The sequence below is a fragment of the Thunnus albacares genome, chromosome 12 (genome assembly GCF_914725855.1).
Source record: "Thunnus albacares chromosome 12, fThuAlb1.1, whole genome shotgun sequence".
NCBI classification, from domain to species: Eukaryota; Metazoa; Chordata; class Actinopteri; order Scombriformes; family Scombridae; genus Thunnus; species Thunnus albacares.
In genome coordinates this window covers 12,586,827-12,605,439 of record NC_058117.1, presented here as the reverse complement: position 1 = coordinate 12,605,439, position 18,613 = coordinate 12,586,827, and the positions used below count along the sequence as shown (strand labels likewise).

General features: G+C 41.2%; 2 protein-coding genes across 2 annotated transcripts; one reads left to right on the top strand and one right to left on the bottom strand.

The window, feature by feature from the left end:
- Nucleotides 1–560: 560 nt before the first annotated feature.
- cactin lies at nt 561–8,430 on the top strand. Its single transcript, XM_044368159.1, has 10 exons — nt 561–830; nt 2,190–2,817; nt 2,916–3,011; nt 3,517–3,662; nt 4,110–4,272; nt 6,094–6,208; nt 6,391–6,583; nt 6,730–6,852; nt 7,089–7,453; nt 7,711–8,430. Exons 1-10 carry the CDS (start codon nt 610–612, stop codon nt 8,199–8,201), a joined length of 2,541 nt encoding a protein of 846 aa, XP_044224094.1. The 5' UTR covers nt 561–609; the 3' UTR covers nt 8,202–8,430.
- Nucleotides 8,431–8,568: 138 nt separating this feature from the next.
- sema4e (semaphorin 4e) lies at nt 8,569–15,836 on the bottom strand. Its single transcript, XM_044368161.1, has 15 exons — nt 15,389–15,836; nt 14,064–14,377; nt 13,771–13,916; nt 12,833–12,895; nt 12,656–12,754; nt 12,450–12,549; nt 12,243–12,353; nt 11,994–12,145; nt 11,635–11,813; nt 11,356–11,512; nt 10,971–11,193; nt 10,733–10,848; nt 10,438–10,595; nt 10,296–10,348; nt 8,569–10,117 (listed from the first exon to the last, which is right to left on the bottom strand). Exons 2-15 carry the CDS (start codon nt 14,218–14,220, stop codon nt 9,453–9,455), a joined length of 2,379 nt encoding a protein of 792 aa, XP_044224096.1. The 5' UTR covers nt 14,221–14,377; nt 15,389–15,836; the 3' UTR covers nt 8,569–9,452.
- Between the last annotated feature and the right edge of the window lie 2,777 nt (nt 15,837–18,613).

Sequence of the window (18,613 nt, the reverse complement as noted above, 5' to 3'; positions counted from 1 at the left end):
CTTGTAGAAATATTGATTATGGATTCATCAGTGACTTCTTTTAAATCACTTCTTAAACCATTTTTATAGACTTAATTTTTTACCGTCTTTTTTTCCTTTGCTCTACTGTATCTTCTTGTCTTAACTTTATCTCAATCTTGTCTTGTTTTTGTTTTTTGGTTTTTTTTGCCTTACTGTTTGGCGTTCTGTTTGTTTTATTGCTCTCTGAGTATCCTGCTTTTGTTTTGTCTCTCAAAGCACTTTGTAAGCTCTGTTTTACAAAGATGCTATATAAATTAAGTTATTATTATTATTATTATTATTATTATTATTATTATTATTATTATTATTATTATTACAGAAGCAGATTCAAATTAACAACGCTACACTGACAATAAAAATAGATACATAAATAAAAAATAAAATAAAATAATAAGTCCATGTACATAATAAAAATGAATTTTCTTAATATCTTTACATTTCAGCAGTCATGTAACAATTTTAATTAGATTTCAGTACATTATTCAACATCCATCGGTAGATTTTTGCGCTGGAAATAAGGTTCTCTGTTACAGCTTATTTACGCGACAGAGAACCATCAGGACCCCGCGACAACAGAAAAACTTCGTGATGGGCCTGAAATCACGACGTCGGTCCAGAAGTCGTAGCCGGGATCGGCGGAACCGGTCCAGAATGAGCAGGTCTCGGTCCCCGGAGGACAGGAAAGAGCGCAGTCGGTCCGCGGGCACGAAACGAGTCGCTCGGGGCCGCGGACGGTCCAGCAGCGCGGACTCCAGCGGCGGCTCCGACAGCGACCGGAGGCGAGCACCACAGCGGGGACGATCATCCAGGTAACTGTCGCTGCTGTCCGGTGAAGTTAACAAGTTAACAAAACACGACTTGCTGTAATGGTGATGATGGTTAAATCACGACTCTACTGATTTAACTTCGTCTTGCGATTACCTGGCAACTAAAACAACCCTGAGCCCCTTCTCTATAAGCCGCTGTGTTCCTCTTTACTTTGTGTGAATTAACATGCAATAAACACATCCACAACACAAGCACTCTATTATCCACACCCTACCATCATGCAATGAAATGAAACTAAACTGACTTTATTATAAACAGTTAACTGTGCAATAATCCTGGATCACTACAATACCCACCGCACAAATTCTGCATATTTACTTAGTTTAAAATACAAAATGCGCAATACATTTCACTCATTACTGTATATTTGAATAGGCTGTATATACTGTACATAACCACCTACTATATAAAGTAACACGTCACTTTTTCATTTTACCATTTAATATTTATCTCAGCACTTCTGGAAACTGTTCACCTGTATATAGTCATTCCTTGTGTATATTTCTGAAGAGTATTGTGTTGTGTGTAAGTACACTGAGAGCCACTAAACCAGAGTCAAATTCCTTGTATGTGTAAACATACTTGGCCAATAAAGATGATTCGTATTCTAATTTCACTGTATTATTATTATTAAGTATTATTATTTTGTTGTATAACAGTTATTAAAACTATTAAAATCTATCATTAACAGCCTGTTGAACAAGTGTTCATGTGGGAGCCAGACTGTTGGTCAGTAACGTGAGTGAGGAGAAAGGCATTGTACATTTCAAGATTCAAAAGATTTTACTGTCACATGCACAGCAACACAGCAGATGGCGACATTGAAGTGAAATTCGGCTTCTTCGAGCTCTAGTTCCAATTAGAGTATATAATAAAACAAGAGAGAACATAGTGGTGAGGACGTTCCTGTTTAGGAATGTGTTTGCTCTGCACATTTAATCCAAACCAGTTACCTATTTTTGGTGATCATAGTCTTATAGCAACTTCCACTGCAGGAAAGGATCCAGTGTCACACCTGAGTATGTAAACAAGAAGACTTTCTAATGGATATTAAGTCTGTTGCCTGTGGGCAAGGAGTTTCCAATGCATCAGATTTTTTTAAAGAGGCTGGAGAGTATGGATTTTTATCTTTTTTCTTTACTTTTTTTCCCAGGGTTTACAGATAGTGTGTTAATTTAAATCAAAGTCAATCTAATCAAAAGCCAACTCTTTCCTTGTTCTCTATTTGAACCTGCTGTTGTTGTCGCTGAATAGTAGAGAACAAATGTATCCTTTAATTTCCAAACCATGGTTGCCCATCCAGGAGCAAAAAAGGTGCTTAATCGCTTTTTCTGTCTCAGCTCTGATTCAGATGATCCTAAAATGAGGAGGGGAAGGAAGGAAATGGAGAACCGGAGAGGAGCATCTCGAGAGAGGAGAAAGGGAAGGTCCCCATCCGCCTCAGACTCCCATGACGGAAGCACTGAAAGAGAGAGGAGGAGACGGAGAAGTCCCGACAGAGGGAGTCCAATCAGAGACAGGGACGGACAGAGGAGGGAGCGGGACAGAGATAGAGAGAGGTGGAAGAGCAGCAGCAGAGACAGGGAGAGAAAAGGAGAGAGAGACAAAAGCCGAGAGCGAAGGAAGAGGAGCGAAGAGAGGGAGCGAGGGAGGAGAGAGAGAAGCAGAGAAAGGGCTGACAGAAACAGAGGGAGGCAACGCTCCAGTTCACCGGACTCTTCTGAGAGCTCGGGGTCTGATCGGGAGGTCCGGGTAGTCAAAGAGAAGGAGGCCAAGAAAAAACAGAATGAAATGCTGAAAGCTCTGGAGACACCAGAAGAGAAGAGGGCCAGGAGATTGGCAAAGAAGGAGGCAAAGGAGAAGAAAAGGAGAGAGAAGATGGGCTGGAGTGAGGAGTACATGGGATACACCAATGCAGACAACCCCTTCGGTGACAACAACTTGTTGGGCACATTCAAATGGCAGAAGGTGAGTTCCAGGCCAAGAAGTTTTGGGTAGTTACTTGTCATCAATTGGTTTTGAAGTATTGTATCTTATCCATTATTCTTGGTTTTATGTTTTCTCAGGCATTGGACAAGAAAGGCATCGGCCATCTCGGAGAAAAAGAGCTTAAAGAAAGGAACAAACGTATTCAGGAGGAGAACCGCAGAGAGCTGCAGAAGGTATGAGATGTGGGATAGTTTGTGTGGGTCTAGAAGATAAAGCCAACTAGTTTGTGTTTTATTTTTGTGGCAGAATTAAGAGACTCAGCCCCACCATTGTCTGTACTGCTTTTGGTATAAATCTAAAAAATTCTGTTACTGTTTATTACCGCAGTGAAGACTGAGGAGTAGAGCTTAGTATAGTTTGAAAAATGTAGCTATTGGGACTGATATCAAAATTTTACTTTTTCAATACCTTATTTTTACAAAACCCTTTTTTTTCCTTTTAAAAAAGAACCCAAACTTTTTATGTTAAATATTGTTTAAAGCAAAGCAAGAACTTTGCTTTAATACAAAGTCAAATAGAGGGAAAATTATGATTTACATCATCTGTCTGTAAAGAAAATAAGTAATATAAGCAAATATTTTATGCCAGCTTTCAGTACTTTTAGATACCAAAAAGTACCGAGGGACACTTGAGACACTGTAAGCGTCATATCTAATCGTACTAACTGTGTTTATGTAGGTGAAACAGCTGCGTCTGGAGCGCGAGCGAGAGAAGGCCATGAGAGAGACGGAGCTGGAGATGCTGCAGAGAGAAAAAGAGGCAGAGCATTTCAAGACCTGGGCTGAACAGGAAGACAACTTCCACCTGCACCAGGCCAAACTACGGTTAGTGCATATCAAGTATTTCCCCTTCGGTAGAATCTAGAGATGCCACAGATCAGTTTTTAGTCGATTGGTCATGACCAGTGACCAGCCCCAATCAGTTTCAGTTTCATGTCTCAGCCACAAACACATAAAACGCACATCTCACACACAGCATGACAGCCGCAGCAGCAACAAACACACAAAATGCATGTTGCGCACACAGTGGCTGCAGCACAGACTAAGAAAAATCTTTCTTTCTTATTAAATTCTTATAAAGAAAGAAAATCTGAATCAACAGGTCAGACTTTTAAAAAAAACGGAATCCACCACAAAAATTGCAATTGGTGCATCTCTAATAGAATCCATGTTTTATGTCACAGGTAGTTTAATTTGTGCTATAATTCCAGGCTTCTACAATCCTCTTTAATGCATATATACGCATTGTCCCACTACCTTGTGTGTTCTCAGATCTAAGATTAGAATCCGTGATGGTCGTGCCAAGCCCATTGACCTTTTGGCGAAGTACATCAGTGCAGAGGATGACGATCTTGCTGTTGAGATGCATGAACCTTACACCTTCCTCAACGGGCTAACAGTCACTGACATGGATGACCTGTTGGAGGACATAAAGGTGCGTAGCTACATTATATTCAAGTATAAACGTTGTATGACTGCAGCGCTATGCAGATTCCTTTTTATAGGTGAGATGTGGTTGTTTAATAAGTTAATCATGTCTGTTGGTCCTTTCTTTGTCACGTCAGTGAATTTTTCAAATGTGAGAATTTGTTACTATATAATTTAGTAATATAATTTGGGGGTTTTGGACTGTTGGTTTATATAAAATAAGGACAAATAAGACATTACTTTGGATTCCAGGATGTCCTGATGGGATTTTTACCATTACCTGACGTTTTATTGAGCAAATGATTAATCCAGAAGATAACTGCCAGGTTAATCGAAAATAAAAATAAACTTTAGTTGCAGCCCGAATACCAAGCATACATCTTTTAAACTCTTATTAATATCCAGTAAATATATATGAACTTGCATAAAACCTGTCGTGTGGAAATGAACATCCTATAGATTGTGATCAGTATTGAATCAGGTACTAGTCATGGGACCTGCTGAAATTGCATGTGAGATTGGTAATCACCTCAGTGTGATATGAGTCTGTGGTCTAGTTGAAATTAATCGTTGCAGCTCTAGTCATAATTCATTATACAAGTTAAAGCTGCTATGTGTAGAATTTTTTATGTGATTATAGCATTATTTAATTATTCTGATTGGATAAGTTTTTGTTTTTAGAGAAATCAGGCAATCCCAGAGAAAATTGGTGAAGTCTACATGCTGCTTGCAGCAGATTAATGTTGAATCAGATCTATTTGACTTGGCACAACATAACTTATTCATCTAGATATGAGAACTGCACATATTTCAATATAAACATTGTGCCACAATACAGTTCTATGCATTAAAGTAATAATCTTGAATATCTCCGTTTCGTTCTCCTTGGCGGTACCATAAGGTGATAAGTGGTAAATGCAGATGTGTTGTTCTTTTGATAAATTACTCTTGATGGCTTTTACTCGCTAAGCTTTTATTGCACTTACAGTAACGTAACAAGTGTAGTTGGTGTTAACTCGAGTTCTTCACCTGGTTCACTATCTTTTGCTCTGTTGTGTGTGCAGCACACGCACACACACAAGGAGCCTTCACTGAAACACGAGTTGAGTGGAGAGGACATAACATGACCATAAATGACAGTGAAATGCAACAGAGACTGTTATGTCATTTACCTAATTTAGGTGCACTTGTTTCATTTCAGCTCAGTGTGAGAGTCTCTGCTGCGTTTTGCTTTCATTTATGGCCGTTTTTGTCTCCTCTCCTCTGCTCTGAGGAGCACCGACGGGCAGGGCTCAGCCCTCAGTGTGTGTGTGTGTGTGCTACACACACAGTGTAGCAGAGGAGAGACAGTTACTGTACGTGCAACAAAGCTTCGCAAGTAAAAAGCCAATAAGCTTTTAAAAAATAAGCTGCTTCACACACAAGCAAATGAAGAGCAAGTCTGTTGCGTCTGCTCCACTGATTTGAATGCATGGCAGGAGAATCATCACCAACACCTGGTTTATAATAATCATAATACTGCAAATGCAAGGGTTTTCATCAGTGGGCCATAAACGCAATCACTATTGTGTTACCTCATTTGGTGATAGATAATGACATGACAGACATTTATTTTTATGAAAATCTTTGAGATTATAACTTTAAAAACATAAAAAAGTATGCTGAATTATCATACATCTCTCATTTTAAACTGATGAGACATGTTCAACTGTTGACTGATCCTTCACAGGAACGAGGACACATGTTAACAGTTGCTTTACACGTATTATTCTTGTGATGAAGTGCCTCTGTAGATGGTACAACTTTATGTTTGTTGTTGTCCGGTTAGGTCTATATGGAGTTGGAGCAAGGCAAGAATGTGGACTTCTGGAGAGACATGACCACTATAACTGAGGACGAGATCGGCAAACTGAGAAAACTGGAGGCTTCTGGGAAAGGACCAGGTACATTTCCTCATTTCTTCCTCATTTTCTATCATCATAGTTAGATACTTTGCTTCTTTACCCCCTGCTGTTGCTGCTACATCTGCACCTATGCTCATCTGACAAATCATTTCATCTCTCCTATTTTTGTTCTCAATCACATTTTTTTTTTTGTGTGTGACGTTATGTTTTTGAATCCTCAGGTGATCGTCGTGAGGGCATCAACACAGCTGTGAGTACTGACGTCCAGACAGTGTTCAAAGGAAAGACGTACAGCCAGTTACAGGCGCTGCACCTGAACATCGAGGGGAAGATTCGGGCTGGAGGATCCAATCTTGACATCGGTTACTGGGAGAGTCTGCTGCAGCAAGTCAGAGTCTATATGGCAAGAGCGAGGTATGAACGTGAGAACGCCCACTGGCTTCTGTTGTTTTAGTAACAAAATGCCTGATTTGAATGCTAATGCAAAATACATCAGAAAAAGCTACATGGGCAGCCAGTGAAAACTGATGTGTAAACAAAAACATGACTTTGTGTCCCAGGTTGAGAGAGCGACACCAGGATGTTCTGCGTCAGAAGCTGTTCAAACTGAAACAGGAACAGGGAGTGGAAAGTGAGCCTTTGTTCCCCATTATCAAAGAGGAGCCGCGGAGTGACGAAGACAAGTAAGTTGCATAAAAATAACTGCACTGAACACATCCTCATTGAAACTGAAAACTATTGGCTCAGTCAGTTACTGTGCATCATATTTATAGAGAGCATGACATGGGTTTCAAACTCTTAATTCTCACTTCTGTTTCATTTTTGAAAATGTGTTCATAAAGCTAAAATAAAAAAAAAAAACTTGTGGATGCACTGAATCCTCACTTACAGAAATTAACTCCAAATATTTTTACAACAGTAGGGAAAGGGCAGGAGAAGACCTCGGCCAATCATCTTCCTCCTCCGCAAAAAACAAAAGAAGCGAAGAGGAGGAGGAGGACGAGGAGGAGGCAGGCCCATCCACATCTACAGCAGGAAACGCAAACAGAGACGAGGATGGAGGAGATGAGGGTGACAAGAAGGAGGAAGACGACAAGGGTGAGGTGGTGGAGGCAGTGTTGACGGAGGAGGATCTGATCCAGCAGAGCCAGGCGGAGTACGACTCGGGCCGCTACAGCCCCTCGCTGCTCACGTCCTCTGAACTGCCGCTGGACGCACACACAATCACCCCAGAAGAGGACACACACAGGCTGCAGTTGGCCCGCAGACAGCTACAGGTCACAGGTATGAGACCATGCACACACACATGCAAAAAGAGATTATCTGGTGCATTCTGGGTCAGAAAACCCACATGCAGAAACTAAATCTTGGCACCATGTTAGAGCGGGAAATGGGAAAAAAACAGTCTTCTCTGAGGGTTTAAGTGAGTTTACAGCAGTAAAAATGTTAAGGAAACCAATCTTAATTGTACAAAATGTTGATTTTTATTAATGTGATGCAGATCTGTTGCCTCTAAGACATCTTCTCTGTCTGTCTGTCAGGTGATGCCAGTGAGAGTGCAGAGGACGCCTTCGTACGTCGCGCCAAAGAGGGCATGGGCAACGACGAGGCCCAGTTCAGCGTGGAGATTCCCGTCACAGGGAAGATGTACCTGTGGGCAGACAAATACCGCCCCAGGAAACCCCGCTTCTTCAACAGGGTCCACACAGGCTTCGAGTGGAACAAATACAACCAGACCCATTATGACTTCGACAACCCTCCACCCAAGATCGTCCAGGGTTACAAGTTCAACATCTTCTACCCAGATCTGATCGACAAGCGCTCCACCCCGCAGTACTTCCTGGAGCCCAGTCCTGACAACAAGGACTTTGGCATTTTGAGGTTCCACGCGGGCCCTCCGTACGAGGACATTGCCTTCAAGATCGTAAACAGAGAGTGGGAGTACTCGCACCGACATGGCTTCCGCTGCCAGTTCGCCAATGGGATCTTCCAGCTGTGGTTCCACTTCAAGAGGTACCGCTACAGGAGATAAGAGGCCCCATACCAAGCAAGATGGACCAAGACACCAGTCACTGGGTTTTTAACATAGACAGTATATTATCGAGGCTGTACAGTCAATGTGCTTTGTTGTATTGTTGTTGCTGCTCTTACACCAAAAAGCAGTTTGTTGAAGCTACAAATCACTCTGTACTGTTGTCTGAAAAAGTAATTTGTAATGTAGTCTGAAAATTACACATTAAAGATTTTTTTCCTCCTTTGTACTCTCTGCTGAAGTTTGTTTTCTGTCTTGGGCACACAATATATTAACAAGAAAGTAGAAGTATAGAAATTAATGTTTACTATGTTCACTGCGTTGGTTTAGCATGTTAGCAAACATTTGATAATTAGCACTAAAACACAAAGTACAGCTGAGGCTGATGGGAATGTCGTGTTTTGCAGGTATTTGGTCATAAATCGAACATTTTGACCACATGATGGCACTAAATGAAATGTCAGGAGTTCTAAGTTGTTACAATTCATAACCTGAGGACCACCAATGTGTGTACAAATTTCACAGTAATCCAACCAATAGTTATCAAGATATTCAGTCTGGACCAAAGCGGTGGACAAACCCAGACTGCCATCCCTAGAGCCACACAGATAACATGTATAAAAACATAGAGAAAGATTTCCATGTGACTTCAGAAAGAGGTTTCATCATCTACAATGATGATTCATAACAGCAGGTAAAATCCACATCTGTTCACATTCCTGGCAAGTCTATTCTTGCTGTAAGCTAGTAAACCCTGGTGTCTGTATGTAGATACACTGGAACAACACAAGGACCTGGTAGAAAACTTTTAATACAAGAGAACTAAACCCTTTGCTGATAGTGGTTAGAAATGAAATGGCTCAATTTCATTGTACATTCCCTGTCAAAATCCTACCAATCTTTATAAAATATAAATCTAAATTTAGTAGCAAACATTCTTTCATTGAAAACACATTTTCAAATTCATTGTAATAAAAAAGACAAAAATGTAAAGCAGGAATTCAAGAGTCTCATCATACTTGGAAAAAAAGAAATTAATTATAGGATCTTTTGGTGAAGTCAGTCTCAACAATTTATAGTCTCTCAAAACAAACTTCAACCTCTTAGAATGTTTTTATACTCAAACTTACTGTAAATGCCCCATAAGTTGAAATCTTAACTCTCAGTTGAACTGATAAATCCAGTAGCTCTGCCTGGAAACAAATGGTTTGGGACATTCTCATCGTGAGAATGATCATGCACCGGTCACATTCAAATTTCTGACTCATCATCAATACACTGCACAGACGGTAGGGTAACTTTTGGGGCATTCTCCCCCTCTGCGGCACTGAATCCCACCTCTCCAATGGTGTGGTTGTTATTACGGGTGCTGTTGTGTGTTCCAGACACCAGTGGCTTGTCCTCTACCAGTGCACGTTGGAAGATCACATTGGAGTTGAGACCCTCCTGCTCATGGGACTGCTGGGATTGCTCTCTATTCTTGTTTCTGCAGTTCCAGGGCAGACGTATGTGGCCTTTGTAAAAGTTCCAGACCAAAAGGGCAACAAGAGAAACCACTAGCAGCCCGATTACAGCCTGGAGTCCAACCACAGAGGGGCCTTCCCTCCTAGGCTGGGGGACAGATATCTGACCATCCCTGCCAGAACCTGGGGCTATGCTGACCCAGTACTCAGCAACAGTGGTTGTGTACTTGCCAACTCTGGAGTGCTCCACAGACAGGCAGCGATACCGACCGCTGTCTGGGTCTGAGGCGTTGAGGATGAGCAGTCCGTCTCGTAGAAACTGAAGGCGAGTTGAAGGGGGCAGAGGACGGTTATCCTGCTCCCAGCTGATCTTTGCCAAGTTGGAAGGTGAAGGGCAACGGAGCTTTAGGTTACCGCCTGGCCAGATGGACTGATTCATAGGCTTCATAGGGTCTGAAAGCAAAACAGAGATCCTTCACATGTGCAATTTCATTTTTGACAGCCTACAATTGACCTCAATTATGGTACTTTTCTTTCTTTTAAGTTTACCCAGTAAGGGTTAGTGGTTCAGCTTTTATTTAGTCACAAAAAATATGTACTGATGACAAGGTTAGGACAAGGATTAACTCACCAGCTCTTGGGCAGAGAGTGGCATTTCCATCTTTCACACTTTGGATTAGTTCGCTAAATCAGAAGACACAATCATTTAAATTTGGTTTGGATTTGTCCGACAGTCAACATAACTTGCTCCACATGTTGGGACAGCTGCCTACCTTTGTGTATTACTAAGGGCAGTACATTTTCCAGCAACTTTGTCCCAGCCACAGTATGGGTCCCTGGCTAGAACACAGTCCATACAGGATACGGATCTTCCACAGGTGGCTAGTGGTATCTGTACTACTCCGTAGTCTGAGCCTGCATAGAGCTGACCCTGTACATATTGGATCCATCACACACAAACACACAGCCATGACAGTGATACTGTAATATGTACGAAACAGTGATACTGTAATATGTAAGACAGTCATTTAAAGCCATAAATTTGGCTACAAGAAAGCTTTGAATTACCGTGACTTTGGAAAATTTCAGAATCTTGATCGCCCCTGGGGTCTTGAAGAGTTCTACTTCCTCTATAATGAACATTTCTCCATCGTAGTTCACAGCTTTCAGAATGGTGCCTTCCTCTTTTTGTATAAAAAGAAAGAAACTGAGCAGATTAGATTAGATTCTGATACATATGTTGTGAAGTTAAAAAAAGCAGCAACAATGACATTCCCTAGCCAAGTGTCCTAGGCTGGTACACCACCTGTGCCTATGAACATCACGTGGTACTTCGCGCCATCTGTGGCCCGCACTTGGTTGACTATGATGCGTGTAAATGTAGCTCCCCTTCGCACCAGTAGAGGCTTCACTCCTATTGGCTGGATGACCTGGTCCATGAGGGGCCTATCTTTGATAAATTGAAGGGTTGGGTCTGGGAGCTCCAGAGACCGAGTTACGCCCTTTTCACGAGTTGCATTGTCTATACACTGGCAAGAGAAGAGGGGAAGGAAAGAGAAAAGGGAGAACAACGGGATTAGAGTACAAAAGGAATCAGCTTCCTGCTGGGCCACTCGTAAAAAAGTTGCCTTTTGAGATTTCCTTTTGTTCCTAATACATGCACACACAAGCTAAATAGTGGGCAAACTCACAGCTCCGGGCCGAGGGACAGGGACAACTCCGCTATACATCACCCACTTAACAAAAGAGGTTTCTACAGTGACTGGGGTCTTGTAATTGCCCTCCGCAAACACTCTGCTGATGTCAGACATGCGGTACACACACACTGCAGACAGGTCTGATGTTTCCCTGAAACACAAATACACACACAACGAAATTATGAGCTAAGTGATGTAACAAAGACCATTAAAGAGAAAGAAAGCATTCCCCTTCTAACACAGACACAAACATGTTTTTTAAATGAAACGTACGACTGTGGCGTGAAGATGGCAAAGAACAAACAGTCCTTCCAGGGCTGCTGGGGGTCACACCAGCGGTACGTGTCCTGGATAATGTATGGCAGCTGGGACTCCAGCACTGGACAGTCCATCCTGGCCTTCAGGAAGGATGTCCACTTCTTCTGTAAGGTCCTCTGACCTCCAAGATCTCCCTGTGAGAATGTAAAGACATCATAATGTCGCACATACAAGTGGAAAAACATGGAGACAAACGGGATGCACAATCAAGCAGCGGAAAGGGTGGAATAAGTGCAACTGAGGAAGTGCTATTTATATGTTATTGTCGCGTAGTAGAGCTGCGAAAAAGTGCCAGGATGATAAACTGTTTTCACCTCGCAGACACGGGCCACGCGGGACACCACCAGTTTGTTGTAACAGTCACACTCCACAGCTACCTCACTGAAGAACAGGTAAATCTTGTCATCATCTCCCTGATCACTATTCTTACTCTCCGGCATCTGAACCATGGAAACAAAGTTGGGCTCTGGCATAGAAAGAAGGAAAAACATTACCTTTGACTCTGCTACTATCATCAAGATGACACAAACATTGCATGAGTGTAGCATCTTCTCTCATCTTACCATAAAGCCAGGAGATTTTGAACTCAGTGCGTAAGGATGCAGGAAAGCTGCGCATCAGGACAGGTTCAGAGCCCAGGAAGTTCATTGAAGTGGCTGAGTACAGGCTGTTATCTGGTAAAACAGCGAGCACAGGGATATAGACGTAAATATTTGGCTGTGTTAAACTTCTTCCCCATTGTCTTATACTGTTGTGCAATTGTTACTCACCAACCATGATGGAGGCGTATCTCTGGAAAGGATCAAATGGACACTTTCCTTTCCCATCCTCTTTTTTCTTCTCAAGAGTCAGCTTTCCATCTTTGTATGACTGCACAAACACATTGTTTAATCCTAGTGTTTTTTTATGATTTGGATCAATTTATACAGCATGGAATATTAACAGAGTGAGCGCTCTGACTCTGAATTTGTCTCACCATGATGTCACATTCTGGATCAAAAGCATTGGTTCCACATACATACATCTTGTCATCTTTCTTCTTATGCAGGATTCTGATATAGTTTTTGCACTCCGTCTGTAAATGGATTTTAAAAAAGTGATGACTACATCTGCTAGGTATGCAATCAATTTATTAATATTTAAATTGACTCACCTCAGGATCTTTCCCTTTGTTTTCACACTCCTCTTTTTGTTTTTGTGTCACTTCCCATTTTACCTAAACGAGTGAAAACATTTTTAGTTACATACTTTTTCAGTTGTAGAAATAGATAAATGCAACACCTTTTACACCCTTCATTAGCACAACAAAGCTGTTGTTAGGAGGATTGGAGTGTAGAGAAGCAGGTAAAAATATCTTTGTCCTGTAAAGCCGTTACATGGTACCGGCTCAACTGGACTCATCTTTTTTGGTTTTCCATCAGGCAAAAGTTGTGGATAGTACCTGGTGGTATCTGGTACCTACTTTTTTGGTATCACCTCTGTTGAGGTTTCAGGCAAAGAAGAGAAATGTCCTCCCCTTGTCCTAAACTCGTCCTAAATCGATACAAGAGTACTTCTTTGTTGTATGAATGAAGCAGTACGCAAGTTGAAGCAGCTGCGCTCTGTGTGTTTGACCAATCAGAGACGGTCATCCCTGCAAACCCCGTCCTACATTGAGGGGGTACTATCTGTGATGGAAAACAAAATCCAGAAATGCAACGCGAGAAGAGTAGAGTTGAGTCAAGCCAGTACCATGTAATGGAAAAACTGCACACGTGTAACTTAAGTGGAGGCACATCAGTCAAAAACTTAAAAAATTAAAAACTTTCAATAAAATGTTTTTTATGCTGAGTGACTGTTAGATAGTAGAGTGACCAAACTGTCTTTTTGTGAAGCTGTCAGTCAGCTAGTACCTTAATAGTGTTATTAACACACAGACAAGGGTCTGATTAGTCATAGGGAGTGTTTTATCACACAGGGCTGGGAACCTGGAATGATGCGTTATTTAAAATTTCTTGACCCTGGGCCAAGAAAACCTTGATAAGACAGTCCATTAGCACTGCTCCAAGGCACGGTTAGAATTAACTGCATTGTTAACAACAGTGTTATTACCGAAGCAACTTTCTTGGAGATATTGTTGAGGTCCAGAGCATACACTGCCTCCCTGGCACCCAGCACAAGCAGACCCAGGTCTTCTCTAAGCAGCATGGTGGAGTAGTTGAACACACCCTCCTCATGAAACAGGTAAGCATTGTCCCCTAGAGACAGTATATACATGATTAATTCAGTAATCATCAATGATTAAACCCTGTTTCGCAATGAGTCTGTCCAAACTCAAACATAAGAGCCACAATCAGTTGTTAAACTGCAAGCTAGAGTTACAAAAGACACCTAGCAACACTCACTATGATAGAGCACAGATCTGCGGGGGACGGAGTCCAATGGTGAGTCTTCTTCCAGCGTCAAGGCCAGGGGCAGCAGCCAAAAGACACTGAGGAACAGCAGCGGATGCATGGCTCCTTTGTTTGAGGCTAAGAGGAATTTAAGCTTTATTGTTTCCATAACATTCAGTCATACAGGGGTAAAGGCAGGGAGTGGGATCTATGACGCGATGAGGTCTGTACTGACTGAAGGGCACTGGCCCCTTTACTGGCCCCACTCAGCAGGCTGTCCATGGTGAGATGGATGGCACAGACCGGGGAAACAAAGCCAAGGAGGGCTGAAAGAGACAAGGTTGTATGGATATCACAATCAATTCACCAGACGTGAGACCTGACGGACCAAAAGCTTTAAATATGTATGGCAAAACACCAAGCAAAGGAAGAGATGAGATGTGAAGGGAAACATTAAAGAAGTGCTTAAAAACAAAGCATAAAAGTAGCAGAATGGCCAGAAAGGGCAGAGTGAGCTAAAGTCAGCACGGCAGTAATTCTGTCAGTGCCATAGTGATGGTAATGCAGGGCCATGAAAGGCATTCAGCAGGGTGCAGGGATGTCAACCTCAGCTCTCCTGCAGCACCAAACACAAGCACACAATGAGAGATTCACAGAGAGTGCCAACGTCTAGTGAAGATGAGAGAGGAGCTCTTAAAACCACACTTGTGTGCAGTTTCAACACACTGACAGGAAACATGTACGTTTGACTCATCCTAACCACAAACTAACCTTGGTGTTAGCCAACTGAACACATAGCCTGGACTGGCTTCTCCTTTAATGACCTTGTTATAAAGGTAACAGCTGCTGTTTCTTGTGTTTTTGTCCACTAGTATTACTACAACCTGCTGATTGGGTGTGTGCCTGCTTCTTTCACAAGAGACGTGTGCTGTGTTTTACTGATGAGCTGCGGCATGTCAGAGAATGCAGCTCTGATAAGATGTTTCACATATTTGGCCCTGGGGCCGAAGACGGCTTCACTCAACAGCCACTTGCGCACAAACATACACACACACTCCACCTTAGCATTCACATTGAAGCGTTAAATGTCTCCCAAGCAAGAGTAAAGCGGACCTGCAAGAGTGCGTCCGTCTGAAATCAGTTTTTTGAGTTACAGATGCAGCTCAAACCAATTTAAGAGTAGGCTTGTGCATTGTTTTAATTTATTATGAGTATATTTTGTTATTTAAAGTGATTTTGAGCAATCGAATTAAGCCAAAACCGCTTAAAAGGCAGTCAATCATTAGCTCAAGCAGGTTTACCGACAACAAACATTGCTATCAACGGTAATCACTTACCTGCGCACTGACACGCCCAAGACCGCTGAGGCTTCCATTTAAAAATAGTCCAAACGCCTGTTTAAATGTTATTTATAAACAACTAACTCCTCATTCACAAACAGGTGGGTAGTCGGACTAACTCATAATATTAATATACACATGAAAAGTGTAAAAAAAAATCAAACCTGCACGATTAGTTTGCAAACGCGTGGGTGAGATGTCAAGCTGATTTCGCGCTAGCCTACGTTTTCCTTGAAGGCTGAACGTATAATGACGGCTGCAACTTTTTTTTTGCGCCTTTATGATGCTGGGAACGGCTGCGACGCGGTTTTGTTCAGTCCTCCTACGCACGGCGTCCCCATCAGAGCGTTTTAGAAGCTGAGCGCATTGACCGCGGTCAAGTGAGTCGCTGTTTCCAAAACCGTGTTCAAGCCAGCCGCCTTTTAAATTCATTTGTACTGCTACTGCGGTAATTACGGCAGCCTGGAGTCAAAGCTTAACAACGCATTTTAGGCTACCGTAATTAATATAGCAGCGCAACTGAACTCTTCTTGTTCATTGATTTTTGTGTTTCCACCCTGGTTAAGTAGGCTACGTAGTTAAATGATTTCTTTATTTGTCTGTTTTACTCGTGTTTTTTATTGATATACGATCGGCAGGCTGCACAGGTGTTTTATTTTGAAAATAGACTGGATGCTCTATACCATTCCTGTGTCTGACTTCCTGCCCATGTAGATGTGCTCCATGGATGTATAATAAGAGCTTTTATAATACATCCATGATCTGCTCTCATGAATGTATTATAAGCACACAATGAGAGATTTAGGGGAGACAGTTGTAACATGGGACGGTTGTAACACCTTGAATTCTTCCAATCAGGTACAAGCTACAGTGATTATACTTACTCTACACATGCTCAGTTAGATTGTCTTCTTGCTTACAAAAAAGGAGCCACATTTGAAACTCCCAGAAAAAGTAACCAGCAAAAGTGAGGTAAAAATTTAACTTTTCTATCAGATGTATTTTTTGGATACTGTCCCGTGATCAAATGTCTAGGTATCAAAACAAGTATTATTAGAATCACTGTTTTGTAAGCTAAAAATAGAAATGGCTTACATGTATCAAACTAGCAGTCAAGCTAGTTCACATGAGGTGAAAACATGGCTGGTATCACCAGGACGGTTGTAACGCCTTGTTACAACCATCCCTGAACCAAGTTGTAACAGTGGAGTGACTGTATGTAAATCAATTTTGCAACCTGTACATATTTCATAAAACCACTTAAATACATTGTTTCAGTAGTTGACACATTGCAGTTTATAATATAACAAATGGACTGTTCCAGTTCCAATGGTTTTTGATTTATTGGGAAAATCGCAAAAAGTCTTACAACTCTCCCTGGTCTCCCCTACAGAGTGCGTGGTGGAGATGAGAGAGGAGCTCTCTGACCTATTCTGTTGCATAAGCAGTGACAGGAAACATGTCGATTTGTCTCATCCTAACCACAAACTAACATAAGTGTGACTATTTCCACTCACAGAGTAGCACATAGCTGAACTTGTTTCTCTTTTAATTGCCTTGTTGTAACAGTTACTGTATCTGCTAGTATCTGCTGTTTCTTGTGTTTTTATCCACAAGTATTACCACAACCGGCTGATTGGGTGTGTGCTTGCTTCTTCACAAGAGACCTGTGCTGTGTTTTACTGATGAGCTGCAGCATGTCAGAGAATGCAGCTCTGATAAGATGTTTCACATATTTATTATACATCCATGTATGCTCTGTGCAGCTTGACACGGCTTGTTGCAAATATACACTAGGTGAGTATTTTCAGTGGAGCGGATGGTGAGCCACTTCTGGGACACTGCTGGGAGTCTGGTGGGATCATGAGCATTGACTAGTCCTTAAAATGTGCAGGTGGCAAAGAGAAGCCTTTGCCCAGTGCACACGTACGAGACCAACAGAACAGATTGATCACATTTGTTTTTTTGAGCTCCGTCTCTTCATTTGAGAATGCAGTAAAAAAGAATAAATCTGTAAAAGAATAAGAAAATAAATGTGGAAATATGAAGAGGAATAAATAAAAGAATAAATAAGTAAACAAAAATGTGACATTGAAAATACATTTTGGCATTGAAAAAAAACTGAACTGAAAAAGGAAACATTGACATTGAAACACTTGTATTGGTAAAAGTTGTATTGGCAATGAAACAAGTATAAGCACTGAAAAAAGTTCCACTGAAAAATAAAACATGGGCATTTAAACACTTACAATCTTATTTTAGTTTGCTATTATGTTTGTATGTTTGAGGGCATCATATTTTACAAATCTGTCATCAAAAATTTTGGGAAAAATATGGAATCTGCAGATGAAAAGTGCAGTAAAAATTAAATTTATTTATTTACTTATTTAATGGAAACTGGGCCATTTTTCAAATGCCAAAAATAAGGGGTTTTTTGCACAGCAGTGAGACACTGATGGGCTTAAGTTACCTAATGGTGTATAGTGGGTGTTTTCTGTCCTGCATGAGGTCTTATGACTGGAGTAGACGTTTGAATTTTTTAATCTGTTGTAATAACCAGAGGTATGTGAAAATTATATTTTAAACTGAAAAAAACAGTTATATGTGGTGGATAGCCTACAATATAACCACCTGCTGCAACGTGCAATCCATGAGTGTTTCTACTATTTTGTCCACAAAAGCAGTTTTTTTGTCCACAAAAGCAGTTTTTTTAAGGACTAGTCAATGCTCATGATCCCACCAGACTCCCAGCAGTGCGCTTCAGAAGTGTCCCAGAAGCGGCTCACCATCCGCTCCACTGAAAATACTCACCTAGTGTATATTTGCAACAAGCCGTCTCAAGCTGCACAGAGCATACATGTATACATACAAATATGTGAAACATCTTATCAAATACAACAGAAATTACCTCATACACTTTTAACATAAAATTAAATCAACATGGGCTGCAACTAACTATTATTTTCATTATTCATTAATCTATCGATTATTTTCTCAATTAATCGATTAGTTGTTTGGTCTATAAAATGTCATTAAATGGTGAAAAATGTCAATCGCTGTTTCCCAAAGGCCAAGGTTTTGTCCTGAGCAACAGCCCACAACCCAAAGATATTCACTTTATGTTCATAGAAGACTAAAGAAACCATACAATAGTCACATTTAAGAAGTTTGAACAGGATAATTTTTGTATTTTTTTTTCTTTAAAAAATGATTCAAAATGAT